Here is a 15689-nt window from a genome sequence, read left to right on the forward strand (position 1 = left end):
GTGAACAAGAGAGCAGGCCTCAAAGGCTCAAAGCCTTTGGCAGATAACATGGAATAAGAATTTGTTAGCCCTGTTCTGTTTTGGTAGTATTTATTGTTGCCAGTACTGCTTTCTTATGATGAGTGGGACTGGTTTCCATTTATGGTAGTGAAAATCATAGTAAAAATAAATTTAAAAAGCAAGGCCACTCAAGGAAAAGAATATTATGTACCAGTGGTTCACAATTAAGGCCCAGGAGGAAAAGGTGTTGCCCTGGGCAAGATCTTGTGCCTCGGTTTCCTCATCTCTACCTCAAAGGGGTATCATGAGGACTGAATGATCTCGTATCTCAAAGTGACCAGCACAGAGCTGGCTCAGAGGAAGTGCTGTATGAGCGATAGTCAGATACAACTGTGAAACAGGTCCCCCCGCCACCATCTGCACTCACATGCACCGCGATATATTTTATCATCAAATAACCAAGGAACATGTGGAACTGGGCCTAGTCCCAATGTCCCTGATGTTAAGTACAAAGCAATTCTCAACCCCCAGAACAGTGGGGGCAGAAAGAACAACTTACCACTCCATTAGAACTATTAACTCCATTCATATTAATTTTTGTTACAAATCTTACAAAGGGGGGTGCTTCTGGGTATTTAGGTCCACATTCTATTTTAAGGCTGTATATTCGGTTTTCATAAATCGTCTGGAAAAAAAAGGGTACAAAGATGTCAGGCAATTACAAACAAAGAATTTGAAAAGGCAGAACTTGTGAAACCCCATTATCGCTGACTGCAGAACTGGTGCATCTGCTTGTAGCACAGAGTCTACTTGTCATGTGGTCAGTCAGTAGTAACTAGTTTCCACACTAGTTTATATGAATTCTGGGCCTTGAGGAAATTAAAAAAAGAGAACATTTAAGCTAGCATCACTGAAGTTCTTATTAGTATTATTAAGTCCAATCAGAGGGACCAGTTTTTATGCTAATTTCCCTACTGTGCAGCCCTGTCCTGCTCTCTGGGAAATGGTGCCCAAGAGACATTCTTCATTCTAGGAAACCACACTGAAAGTTCACTCATTGGCTCATCAGCCAATGTATTAAATACCACTGTGTGCAAAGCACTCAACAGGCAACTGCTTTGGAGAGCTCCAAAATTAAGACCGGGAGGGGGCAGGGTATAGACCCAGAGTTGCTGCCCCTTCTCCTCCACTCTGGGCTGGGCACTGTGTCAGGGATCCCAGCCTGTGCTCTGCCCTCCCTGCAGGTTTTTGCTTTGGTTTGTTTTGTAGTCACTATGACCAGAGAGATTACTGACATTTAGTGTGTGGGGACCCCAGGCCTGCATAGGAAACAAGAGTCCTTCTTAAAAGGCCAATTATGCCTTTGTTGAGAATCACTGAAAAAGTCCAATCCCCCAGGCCCATAACCTTTAACATCCACCTGATGAGCAGCAAGACACACTGCTGTGGCCGGGCTGGTCCTTCTACGTGGAGCGCCCCACGCCCTGAACTACCTCACACCCTGAAGACCCAGTTCAACACCACCTGCTCCCTAACTTTCTGTCCTATACGAAGCCCTGCTGTTATCGTGTATGTCTGAAGACCACACCGAAAGGTGACAGCTCCCCATCACAGTAGCCCCCTTGAGGGCAAGGGCCACCCCTCCTGTGGGCTCCCCTCTCAGGCATCAGTGCCCCTTCCTCAGGAACTGTTCCGCTGTAAATAGTGACACCTATCAGTCTTTGAGGGGGGAATATATCATAGAAGATGTGATTTAAACCCTTGAAAAAGTGTATCCAAACAATCCCTAAGAAAAAGCTGCCACATATTTTGGATTCAGAAAGCATTCATAACAAACCCACAGAAACTCGCTCGTCCACAGGGATCCCAAACTACAACCACACCAAACTCAGACCTGGATCTCCACCCACTCAACCTGCTCCTCTCCTCTCTTCCCTAGTAAGTGGCACCGTCTACCCAGTTAAAGCAAAATCCTAGCAGCCAGCCTCAGTCTGCCTCCCCTTACCTCGTACCCTCCAGCTGTCAGAAGGTCCCATTGCTTCCACCTCCAAGAGACCCACGTCCACCCATGTTCCTCCACTACCACCTCCTCTGAACTCCAAGTCTCTGCCCTCTCTCTTGCTCCCCAACTGACCTCTTAAAACCAGCGGAAGCTGTCTTTGCTGGCTTAACCCTCCAATGGCTTCCTAGGAACGTGAGGAGGAAGCCCAAGTTCCCACTGACCTGTGCAGCCCTGACCTCCTCTCCTTTTACTCTTCTCCCTCTGTGCCCGGCCCCTCTGGCCTCCTCACTCCTCTTCAAACACGTCTTGGGGTCCTGCACCAGCTGCTCCCCTCTCACCAGTCCTCCTAACCCCCCACCTGAAGACTGGCACTCAGCCACACATCAGCCTCCCTCACTACATGCGGACTGAGGAGGGCAGGGGCCTCGACAGGGCCCTCAGCAGCATTGGCCCTCAAATGTTTGTTGAATGAATGAATATTGCTCTTCACACTTTTACAAAATGAATACCTCCTTGCAATTAATGTGTTTCCTCAAAGAAAGAAAATTGCCTCAGTAAACAGAACAAGTAGGAAGTAAACAGAACAAGTAGGAAGCAAACAAGGGCATGACTTACAGACAGATTTATGGAAAATATTATAAAAGGTCTATCCTCAGCACCTAGCACAGTCTCCATCAACAACTACATACTCAGTAAGTGTCTGTTGACTGCCTGGATCCCAAATCCATCTCCAAGTGTACCCAGCATTCATGCGCCCATGGTTTTACCACACAATTCAAAGATAGAAGATCTTATATAAAAAAGTGTTTTTTGGGGCATGGGCTCATAGTAATTAATAAAATCATAGTCTTAAAAATCTTTGGTAACATAATTTTGGAGGCTTCAATGCACCAATTCAGTCATCTGGCAGCAAGTTTTGTGGCTTATCAGTGCTGCTAAGATTTCACTAATCATTCTACTGATAATAGCATCAAAATGGCTAAGAAGGTGGGCAGTTTGATATTATGAAGTCAAATTTAAAAACAACCATGCTATGACTAATTTCTTTTTTTTTTTTTTGAGACAGAGTCTTACTCTGTTGCCCAGGCTAGAGTGCCGTGGCGTCAGCCTAGCTCACAGCAACCTCAAACTCCTGGGCTCAAGCAATCCTTCTGCCTCAGCCTCCCGAGTAGCTGGGACTACAGGCATGCACCACCATGCCCGGCTAATTTTTTCTGTATATATTTTTAGTAGTCCATATAATTTCTTTCTATTTTTAGTAGAGCCGGGGTCTCGCTCTTGCTCAGGCTGGTCTCAAACTCCTGACCTCAAGCAATCCTCCTGCCTCGGCCTCCCAGAGTGCTAGGATTACAGGCATGAGCCACCTCACCTGGCCAAACTATTGAATTTCTGACCCCTGATATTCAACTGGCAATTTTACTGGAACACGGTTTAAAAAAAAAAAAAAAAAAAAGAAGGCCCAAGTCAAGTGATCACAGAGACACACCTAAAGGGTCATTTAAAAGTCCCAAGCTAGACTTTAATAGAAAACAGGGTTTCTGGTTTTCTTCTTTTATTTTTTTTCACTGATGCTCCAGGGACCTGTTAAAAACGGTTCATCAAAATGTGCCTGAAGGAGAATTGCTGGAACATTCTGTCTCTGTGAGGAATACTACTCTTTAAGATTCACTATTTGATCATGAAACAAACACTTTCTACTTTGTTGATACATTTTTACGGTTTAAGCTTCACGCAGCAACTTGGCAATGCCTATGACAGACGTGCTCAGACCAGTGAGGCCATTTCTAGGAATTACAGATGGACTCATGCTTGTGCACAGTAATGGGAAGCACTGTCTGCAACAGCAAAATAAATACAGCATATTCATATAACTGGATACTATACAGCCTTTTCAAAGGCCCACTCCCCGCCCCCCACAGAAATACTGCCCAGACACAGCACTTGGTAAACACAGCAGGATGCAGATTATGTACCACCTATAAAAGCAGACATACACCTTCTTCCTACTCTGGGTATATTTGTGTGCACACAGGCTATTTGGGCAATACAGGCCCAGAGCAAACTTTTCCTGAGCCTTAAAATATATGTACGTGTATATATATAAGCCCAGTCTGTTCATAATAAAGACACCAAATTCCAATAGAGAGACAGTCTACAAAATACTTGATCAGTACTCCTCAAAATGGTCACAGGCACCAAAACCAAGAAAAACCTGAGAAATTGTCATAGCCACAAGGAGCTCAAGATATGACTACTAAATGCAATGTGGTATCTTGGATGGGATTCTGGAACAAAAAACAGACATAAGGTGAAAACTAAGAACACTTGAAAAAAGTATGGACTTTAGTTAATAATAACATATCACTCAATATTGGTCCATTGGTTATGACAAATGTACCATACCAATATAAGATGCTAACGATAGGGGAGACAAGGGTGGGGAGGGTATATGGGAACTTTCTGTACTATCTTTGCAACTTTCCTGTAAATCTCAAAGTATTATAAAATAAGATTTATTTTAAAAATATATAAGATGAGAAAAGGAATAAAGTATTACCTATAAAAATATGCAAAGAAAATGACAAGATCTAAATATATAAAAAGGCAACATTAGGTCAACTAGTCAACTGCTACTCAGTCCAAATCTTAGTTACATATAAAATACATTTAATGCACAATGTGGGCACATGCTACGTTAGAATGCTGATCACAGTTACTCTGGGGAGAAGAATGGAGATATGGAAGTTAGAGATAATTCAGGAAAAAAGACACCACACTATGAATTAGAACACAGAATTTAATATGGGGAATCGTTAAACAGGTGCCAGCGGACTAAAAGAGCAAAAGGCAACTTAAGCTAACACAGAGGTAAAAGCTACAGGAAGCAGGATGGAAACCTTTAAGGCCAGGGGAATGAAGGGAATGGCTGGACTATCAGACTAAGAGGTCCCCAGAGTTGAACTCAGACCTTTGAGGAGACGGTGCCGCCTGGTTACTGCTAGTACCTCCTGGGGTGGGGGTGTGTGATGAGGCTGGTTCTGTGAATGCCCAAAAAATCCAGAGGCGGAACCCACTGCTGATGCCAGGACAAAGGGCTGTTACCAGAGTGGTGTGGACAGAACAACAGGCAAACAGGATGGAGGAAATCCCTTCTCTTCCCCCTGCCTTTCAGGAGCTCTCCTGTGTCCCTGACTGGTGGAACCTTAACAGGAAGCCAGCTGAGGAAGGAAAAATGTAATGTGCAGAGTCCCAGCCCCAGTTTCCAAAGCAGAGCAGAGAAAGGTGGGTTTGGAGCGTGCTAACCAGCACCTGCACACACCCCTCTGCAGTGGCAAGACACAATTATCGCTTGTACAGACTCTCCCTCTTCCTACCACTCACAGTATCCATCTAAGTGAGCACAAGATTAATTATTCATTTCTCTGATTAAGTCCTAGTGCCACCCAAATATTCTACAACCTAAGGACTGAATTGTCAAATTAACCACAAGCTCCTAACATAAAATAAAAAGAAGGCGGCACATGCTCCTTCCTATTCGCTTGCTATTCCTGTCAGCATCACCCCAGCATTTGCTCACCCCAGCATGAGCGTCTGGGGTGAGCATGAGCAGCTGGTTCTGGGCTCCAGCACTCCCAGCACCCCCCACCCCCACCAGGCTCGCCCCTACCTCGCAGGGACCAGCAGCAGCAGAGGGCACCTCTCCTCCAAGCGCTGGTGTTCCGAGGCCCTGCTTCCTCCCTAGCTCCCCAGCCCCAGGGGCCATAACTGTGATCTGCGACATTATCTCTGTGTTTCCAGAATGTGCCATTTTCGCCTTTTCAGTCCAACACCTACTTGATGAACTTCCTATATTAAATTATCTCTGTTGCCTAGTATTGGATATATTAATATAACCAAAGGAAATAAAATCAGTATCTTGAAGAAGTATCTGCACTTCCATGCTCACGGCAGCACTATTCACAATAGTTACGATATGGAAACAACCTGTCTGTCAACAGATGGATGGATAAAGAAAATATGGTATGTATACACACACAATAGAATACTACTCAGCCATAAATCAGAAAGAAATATTGCCATTCACGACAACATGGATGAACCTGGAGGACATTATACTAAGTGAAATAAGCCGGACACAGAAAGAACAAACTGTATGATCTCATTTAGATGTGGAATCTAAAAGTCAAACTCAGAGAGTAGAATGTGGTTGCCAGGGGCTGAGCTGTGGGAGAAATGGGGAGATGCTGGTCAAAGGACACAAACTTTCAGTTATAAGTTCTGGGAATCTAATGTACAGCATGGTGACTACAGTTAATAATCCTGGACTGTTTACTTGAAACTTACTAAAAGAGTAGATCTTAAATGTCTTCACCAGATAGACACACACGTGCAGTAATCATGAGCAGCGATGAATGCATTGATTAATTTGATTGTGGTAGTGTACATATATCAAATCACATCACATTGTAGACTTTGATTTTTGTCAATTATACTAAATAAACTGGGGGGAAAACAGAAATACCTGGTAGGATTTCTCTCTTCCTGACTGACACGGAGTAAGAGGAACTAAATTAACTTCTTATTCTACATAATCTCTATTGTTTAAAAAAAAAAAAAATCTTTTTTTTTTTTTTTGAGACAGAGTCTCACTCTATCACCCCAGCTAGAGTGCAGTGCAGTCATCATAGCTCACAGCAACCTCATACTCCTGGGCTCAAGCGACACTTCTGCCTCAGCCTCCCAAGTAGCTGGGACTACAGGCATGCGCCACCACGCCCAGCTAATTTTTCTGTACAGACAGGTCTTACTCTTGCTCAGGCTGCTCTTGAACTCCTGCCTCAGCCTCCCAGAGTGCTAGGAGGCATGAGCCTCCACACCCGGCCTATTGTTGAAAAACTTTAAGAGAATATTTATTTATTAGTCATATAACTGAAAGCTTTTTAAAAAGGGGTCAATAGGTACTGATACAGAAAGATGTCCACCATCTGTTAAGATGAAGCTGCAAAACATTATGCATAGCAAGATCCCATTTTTCTTAAGAAAAACATGTATTTATGTTTATGTACCCACAGCAAATGCAGGTAGAAACATATTACACACCACTTTAACAGTTTTCATTCTGTGGAAAGCATAATGAATTGGAGAAAGGATTACTTTCCTTTTACTTCATACACTCCTGTGATTATGTTTTGCCCTTTTTAAGCATGGGTACAGAGCTTTTGGTTATGTGTGTAAACACACACCGAGGCTATAACCCACACATAAAAACATGAACTTAGAGAAACTCAGAGGCATAACACTGCTTCTCAACCAAGGCAATTTTTGCCCTCCCATACTGGGGAGAGGGAGGATTAAACATCGTCTGAAGACATTCACGGTCATGACTGGGGCAGGGGTGCTACTGGAATCTAGTGCGTAGAGGCCAGGGATGCGGCTAAACACCCTATAATGCACAGGACAGCCCCCTCACAACAAAGAAAAGATCCAGCCCAACTGGGGTCAATCATGCTGAGAAACCCTGCTTTATAACCTGACTACTCAGCACTTCTGTGGTCAAAGTAGAAATACTCCATGTAGGCCGGCCGTGGTGGCTCATGCCTGTAATCCTAGCACTCTGAGAGGCCGAGGCAGGAGGATTGCTTGAGGTCAGGAGTTTGAGACCAGCCTGAGCAAGAACGAGACTCCCGTCTCTACTAAAAATAGAAAAAAATTAGCTGGGTGTGGTAGTGTGTGCCTGTAGTCTCAGCTACTTGGGAGGCTGAAGCAGGAGATTCCTTGAGCCCAGGAGTTTGAGGTTGCTGTGAGCTAGGCTGACACCACAGCACTCTAGCCCAGGTGTCAGGGCAAGACTCTGTCTCAAAAAAAAAAAAAAAAAAAAAAAAAAAAAAAAAAAAAAAAAAAAAAAAAGAAATACTCCATGCGTGATGCTATGGATAGTCAGGCATTTGCCAGAAAAAATTGTACAAGGAATACTTGGGTAGGAAGCTTTGCTTTTAGGTTTGGAGGACTTCTTTTTCTTTTTTCATTTAAAAAAACGGGGGTGGGGGGGGAGTATTCAAATAGCTGACACACACATGATTAAAACACACTCAAAGAGTACAGATGGATGTAGGGTAAAAACTAAGTTTCTTTTCTATCCTGGCCCCAGCCAGCCAGCTTTCTTCTGAAGAAGGCAACCACTGTCACCAGCTTCTTTTATGATCTTCCAAAGGTATTCAAAGCACACAAAAGCACAAGTGTATGTATGACCTCTTCCTCTCCCCCATTTTCCCCACCCCAAATGGCAGCATACTCTGTGTATTGCTTTGTAACTTACTTCTTCACTTAAGTATCATGGAGATCATTCCATTTTAGCACACGTAAATTTCTCTCATTCTTTTCAACAGCTAAACAGTACATAATAAGGTCTATTGGGCCGGGCGCGGTGGCTCACGCCTGTAATCCTAGCTCTGGGAGGCCGAGGCGAGTGGATCGCTCGAGGTCAGGAGTTCGAGACCAGCCTGAGCAAGAGTGAGACCTCGTCTCTACTAAAAATAGAAAGAAATTATCTGGCCAACTAAAAATATATATACAAAAAAATTAGCCGGGCATGGTGGCTCATGCCTGTAGTCCCAGCTACTCGGGAGGCTGAGGCAGGAGGATCGCTTAAGCCCAGGAGTTTGAGGTTGCTGTGAGCTAGGCTGATGCCACGGCACTCACTCTAGCCCGGGTAACAAAGTGAGACTCTGTCTCAAAAAAAAAAAAAAAAAAAAAAAAATAAGGTCTATTGAAAGGCACTGAGGTTGTTTCCAGTATTTTGCTAATACCGACAACACCGCATGAAATAATTCTGTACACTGCCAATACATTCAAGAAAAACTGGACAGTAAATTCCTAGCAGAACTGCTGGATCAGACGGTATATATCTTTAAAATTTTGATGGAAGATTTTCTTTTGAGTAAAACATAACAAAAATATAATAGGGAAATGAGTTACTCAAGTGCTCTATTTAGATGCTTTAATAATTATGTGGATATTACAGTTGCACAGCATATATCTTATATGCTAATCATAAAATAGATTGGTCAAAGGAAGCACCTAGAAGCAGATAGTTCCTTTTACGACTTTGTTTTTAACCTTGGAGAACCAGGGTAATCAAAACTACAGCGGTAAAAAGATCATAGCAAGTGTTGGTAAGGATATGTAGAAACTGGAACCCTCATGCATTGCTAGTGGAATGTAAAATGCTACATACAGCCACTTTGAAAAACAGTTTGGCAGTTAGTCAAAATGTTAAAACACAGAGGTACCATATGATCCAGCAATTCCACTCCTAGAATATACATCCACACAAAAACCTCTACACAAATGTTCCTAGCAGTATTATTCATAGTAGCCAAAAGGTAGAAACAACCCAAATGTCCATCAACTAATGAATGTATAAACACAATATGGCATATCCACACAATGAATATTTTTCAGCCACAAAGTATTGATAGATGCTATAACATGGATGAACCTTGAAAAAATTATGCTAAGAAGCCAGTCACAAAAGATGACATATTGTATAATTCCACTTATATGCAATGTCCAGAAGAGGCAAATTCACTGAGCTAGATAGAAGGTAGATTAGTCATTGTCATGGATGGGAAATGGGGGTGGGGGTGGTAGGCAGGATAGGAAGGGACTCCAGTGGGTAAGAGGTTTCTTTTGGGGGTGATAAAAATGTTCTGAAATTAGTGATGGTTGTACATTTCTGAATATGACAAAAACCATTGAACTGTATACTTTAAAAAGGATAAATTCTGGCCAGGCGAGGTAGCTCACGCCTGTAATCCTAGCACTCTGGGAGGCCGAGGCGGGAGGATCACTCGAGGTCAGGAGTTAGAGACCAGCCTGAGCAAGAGCAAGACCCTGTTTCTACTAAAAATAGAAAGAAATTAGCTGGACAGCTAAAAATATATAGAGAAAAAAATTAGCCGGGCATGGTGGCACATGCCTGTAGTCCCAGCTTCTTGAGAGGCTGAGGCAGGATTGCTTAAGCCCAGGAGTTTGGGGTTGCTGTGAGCTTGATGCCACGGCATTCTAGCCCGGGCAACAGAGCGAGACTCTGTCTCAAAAAAAAAAAAAAGAAAGAAAGAAAGAAAGAAAGTTAAAAAAAAAAAATTAAAGGGTGAATTCTATCTCAATAAAGTTGTTATTAAAAAACAGAATGTATGGAAAGCACCTGGCATATTATACCACCTGGCATATAGCTACTCATTAAAAATTAGTCCCATTTGTAAAGAGATAAACTGAAATTCAGGATAGCTCAAGCTGTTTTAGGTGAAATAGAATATTTTCAACAGAACTTACTGATGCATTGTTTTATGTGTTTTTTTTTAAGTGCACAATTCAGTGGCATTTAGTATATTCACAATGCTGTACATTGGTTCAATTCTTAATATGTCAGCTACTGTAAATCAGTTGATTAACAAATCTACTGAATAACTATCCCATTCTAAGTCATTTCCAGATACTCTGGTGAATAAGGAGAGGAGGGAAGAATAGTTCACACCCTCAAGAAACCTAAACCATTCTTAGGAAGAAAAGAAATGCAGGAAGAAGACATCAGCATATAATGGACTTTCAGAGACAGCAAAGAAATTTATTTTCATGGAGAAATAGGATTTCTAGACTGGCTTTTCCTAAGTATTTAACAGATACAGAAAATTCTGGTTTTCATAGAAAAAAAAGGACAAATGAACAAAAACAGATTGAATGGATACATTTTAAAAAACCCTACAAAACTATATGGCCACAAAATGACTCAAAAAGCAACATTAAATGGCAAAGCAAGCCATTCACCATGAGTGCTGATGAACATCTAAGATGAACATTACGGTGTCCCAATACTTAATGAACACATCGCTCTGCCCTGTTCCAGCCGGGCCACACCCTACATGTCTTTCTTTTCCCACAGCGCTAGTGCAGAGCCTTGCACACAGCCAAAAGAATGAATGAATGTCGTCATCCTTAAGCACAGGCAGACACAGGACAGGTCCTGCTACACTCAGGCAGAATCTCCTACTGCTTGTCTAAGTGTGTCACATTATGGGAATCTATTTCTTGACTCTTACATCAAGTTACTACTTAATGCTCTGGATAATTCTATGATGGTAACAAATGAAACTCAAAATGTAAACAAGGAGATAATGTGGTATAGAGGTTAAGAGCACAGGCTCTGTGGTCAGATTGACCTGGTTTGGGAGTTATCAGCTATGTGACTTTGGACAAAGGACTTCACTCCTGTGAGTCTGTTTCCTCATCTGTAAAATGAACTGCAATTAAACAATAGGAGCACCTGAAGATAGGGAATTGTGAAAATTAAATGACATTTCTTGAGGGTTTACTCCATACCCTCAAAAAAAGGTTAGCTGACATTAGCAAGACTGGGAACTCTCACCAAATCATGGAACTCTAGGTGAGGTCACTTCTCCCACTCCTATTGTCTTGGTCTTTGCAAAGGCCTCTGGGCCTAACAGTAGCTGGAACAGAGCTGACAGGCTGGCAATAAACCTTTGCTGAATGGCCCAATGAATTAGGATACAGGTACTGGGCAGACCTGGGAGGCAGTGAACAAAAACCACGACTGCGAAGGCTTTCCGAAGTTCTTTGGGAGACTGGCTTCAGGAATGCTAGCTATACCTGGAGCTTGGTTATTTGATAAGCCCAGAGTTTGGTCTAAACCACACCTGAGGGTGCAATGACCTCAAACCTCATTGTCTACATTGTCGTGTAAATTCACACTAGAGTCTAAACAGGTTTTTGCTTACCATTTAGAGGGATTAAACAGCATCAGAGGAGGTTCAAATATATAAACTGAAACTGGTCAAAAAAGAATAGCCACATTTCAGAAAATATACCATTCGTGAGCTTTTTTCCGTGATAAGGCTAATATTTTTTTAAAAGGAGGCACAGTGAATTTAAGACATTGACATTTATAGTCGTAGCTCGACGCTTACTCTTGGAGGCCCAATTATCATCCCTGTCCATCTTGTAAGTGTCATGTCTTCGTCATCTTCTAGACCCCAGCTAACTGTGCCATCTCCTACTCCTTTCTGGCCTTCTTCGAGTTCTTCCAACAGTCGGAAATTGCGAGGGACTTTTACTCCTAAAATAAATGGAAAGAAATTCAAGATACTAGCAACTCCAGGGGAACTTGTAAGCCTAGAGCTAGCTGCTCATTATCACTCCCTGGGAATAAAGATGCTAACATGCAAAAAAAAAAAAAAAATCACTGCAAATTGTCACACCTCAGACTTGCCACTTACAAAGCTATCGGCATCGGCATCGACCAACACAATCAGAGGGAAAGGGGACACAGTTCTGTGATGGTGAAATGACCAGGGCTAGATAACCAAACTCAAAGACACCAACCCCCACCCCTTTGACAAACCTCATAAAGGGTTTATATGTCTAAATGTTGATGAGTTTGGGTCAACTTGTGAGAAGAAAACTATCAAGTGCTAACAAAAGTATCTTGGAAGAGAAGAGGCTAAGGGTATGCTCATTTGTTGGACTGACTCTCAAACATTAGGAGGAATAGTTACCATGGATATTTCACATAAAAATGGTGTTCTCTTAATAACCTAAGGGTCAACTGAAGGTGCCAAGGCTACAATCAATCTTCAATTATTTTTCAATTATTTAAACTATAGTTTCTCTCTTAACTTGTGAAAAAGCTAGAAGAAGGTAGCTGCTTCTCTGATGTGTTCTCAAAAAACCCAAAGCCTGGCAAGTAGCTCATGAAAGCAACACACAAACACATCTCAAACAGTCTAGGCAATGGGGCCAGACAGGGGAGGGGGCTGTGGGAGGGAAGGGGGACTGACTTTACTCCTGTGCTGGGGCACAGAGCATCTCTCCTAGGGTTGCTCTCCCAACCAGCCCTGACTGCCTCTCCTTCCTCCCTGACTTCCCCTGGCATTTACATTATTTTCTCTGGAAAGAACTCAGGATCCAGAGTTTTCAAGTTTTCTTTGCCTTGAATGCTGAGCCCCCAACTGGCGAGACTCTGAGAGGCAAGTAGGACTTACCATGTAACTGAAGAGAAGCCCACTGGATGGACCTAAGACTGTGGGAAGTGTTCCCAGTATGTGTCAGCATTTCCCAAAGCACAGGATACATGCCATTATTAATTCAATCGAACAACTGTTCTGATTGAATTAACTGAATTGAATAAATATTATGTCAGGCACTTTTTGAGGCACTGAGGAACAAGCAGTAAACAAAACAAAAATGCCTGCCCTTGTGGAGCTCACATTCCCGTGGGTGACACATAATTGACAAAATAAATATGTAAATTATATGACAGATTATGGTGTTCTGGAGCAGGGAGGAATAGGGAAGGGGCTACAATTTTAAATAGAGTGACCAAGTAAGTGTTACTGTGATCAGGTGTCATGACTACAGACCTGAAGGTAAGGAAGCTTGACCTTGACTTATGGATAGCTGAGGGGAGTCTTTGAGGCAGAGGGAACAGCAAGTGCAAAGGCCCTAAGTTAGGGCCTTACTTAGAGTGAGAAAGAACAGCAAGATGCCAAGTCAGCTCAAATCAAATGAAGATTAGAGAGTAGTAGGAGATTAAGGATGCCAACAGTTACTGAATGACAGGCTCTGACTTGTTTTTTTTTTTTTTTTTAGTTTTTTTTAGACAGTGTTTCACTTTGTTACCTAGGCTAGAGTGCAATGGCCTCATCATAGCTCACTGCAACCTCAAACTCCTGGGCTCAAGTGATCCTCCTGCCTCAGCCACCTGAGCAGCAGGGGCTACAGGCACTCCACCACGCCTGGCTAATTTTTCTATTTTTTTGTAGAGATGGGGTCTTACTCTTGCTCAGACTGGCCGACTTGTTTTAACAGGATCCCTTTGACTGTTGTGTGAGGGACAGCGTGAAGGAAACAAGGGCAGAGTGGCTGAGAGGCTACTGCAATAATCCTGGCGAAAGAGAATGCTGGCTTGGACCAGGGTGAGCAGCAAAGGTGGTGAGAGGTGGCACAATTTTAGATATTTGAGAGGTATGAGCTGTCAAGATTTGCTGTCAGGTTGACTGGGGAGATGTGAGAGAAAGGAGTCAACTACAATTCCCGGGGTTTTGGTCTGAGTAACTGGAAGGATAGAGTTGTTAGTGGTACATTAGATGGCTTTAAGAAGGTATGTGGTTAACACTTCAATTTACCATCACATATTTAATTTTAAGAATGACCTATTTAGGGCAAGTAATATCACACTAACTTCCCATTTGCAACGATGGCAAAAGTTTCCTTTTCAAATATTGTAAGCTAAAGAGTCCGCTGATTGAAGAAAAATATTAAATAGTAGTACATGTGGTACTTGAAATAGCAAAAACCTGAAAGCATATGTGAATTGCTCTTTCGGAAAACACTGGCGTTTTTCATTCACAGAACAGCCAACTGTATTATTCAGCTATAGTGGATTATCTCCTCTAGAAAACAAAACTGAAAGATGTTTGTGATATTATAGGCATGATACTTTTGTTCAGAAAGAATTAAATATTAGGTTATTAAGTATGAAATGTCTGATTTCCTTAAGTACTAAGTTTGACAGTTGATATCTCTGACATTTCACTCTGACACTTATTTTATTTTTATTGTGAAGGTACATCCTCATCATCCTCATACTTTCAAACGTATAGTTTGGCTTGTGATTATCTTTCAAATTTTTTTTTAGAGCAAATTTTGTGAAACCATGGATAAGTCAAAAATTTGTGTTATTTTTGAACATGAGTTCCATAGTGGAACCAATGCTATGCAGATAGCTCCAAATATCGATGAAGTGTTTGGGGAGGGTGTGGCTAACGAACGCACAGTACATCCATGGTTTGAGAAGTTCCAGTGATTTTAATCTTGAAAACGAGCCATGTGGGCGACCAGAGACCAACATGGATAATGATGAGCTGAAAGCTGTAGTGGAAGCGAATCCATCTCAACCTAGTGAATTAGCAGCAAGGTTTGATGTTACTGTTTCAACAGTATTGGACTATTTGAGACAAATTGGCAAGGTAAAGAAACTGGACAGATGGGTTCCACGTGAATTAAAGAAGAGTCAGAAGAAAAATCCTCTCAAAGTTTGCCTTTCTTTGCTGTCATGACATAAAGGCGAACCATTTCTACAGTGAACCATTTCTATACCGTATTGTTACGTGATGAAAAATGGATCATTTTTGAAAACTACAACTGTTCGGCACAAGGGTTGGATAAAGATGAAGTGCCAAGACACAGTCCAAAACCGAATACTCATCAAAAAAAGCTAATGGTGTCTGTTTGGTGGGCCAGCGCTGGTATTATCCACTGCAGCTTTATGAAACCTGGTCAATCCTTTACAGCGGTGTCTACTGCAACTAATTAGACGAAATGATGAGGATGCTTGTGATTAAGCAGCTGAGACTGATCAACAGAGACAGGCCAATCCTCTTGCAAGACAACACTCGACCACATGTTGCCCAAACAATGCTGCTCAAACTGCAGAGGCTGGACTTGAAAACTCTGTCATCCACCGTATGCAGCAGACCTTGCACGAACTGACTAGTACTTCTTCCAGGCTTTGGACCACTTCTTGCAAGGGGAAGTATTCAATTCTCAACAAGCTGTGGAAAATGCCTTTCACGATTTCATCACCACTTGCCTTCCAGGCTTCTTTGCTGCT

The 15689-nt window shown here is 42.3% G+C and overlaps 1 protein-coding gene across 1 annotated transcript in view; it reads right to left on the reverse strand.

Moving 5' to 3' along the window:
- UBE2V1 (ubiquitin conjugating enzyme E2 V1) overlaps positions 1–15689 on the reverse strand; it is a 32345-nt gene that overhangs the window by 2206 nt on the left and 14450 nt on the right. Inside the window, exons 2-3 of the mRNA XM_045529256.1 lie at positions 11986–12134; positions 560–685 (exon numbers count right to left, since the gene is read on the reverse strand). Of these exons, the coding sequence (XP_045385212.1) occupies positions 560–685; positions 11986–12134 (275 nt within the window). The remainder of the gene's footprint in view (positions 1–559; positions 686–11985; positions 12135–15689) is intronic.

This window comes from Lemur catta, chromosome 17 (assembly GCF_020740605.2).
Source record: "Lemur catta isolate mLemCat1 chromosome 17, mLemCat1.pri, whole genome shotgun sequence".
NCBI classification, from domain to species: domain Eukaryota; kingdom Metazoa; phylum Chordata; class Mammalia; order Primates; family Lemuridae; genus Lemur; species Lemur catta.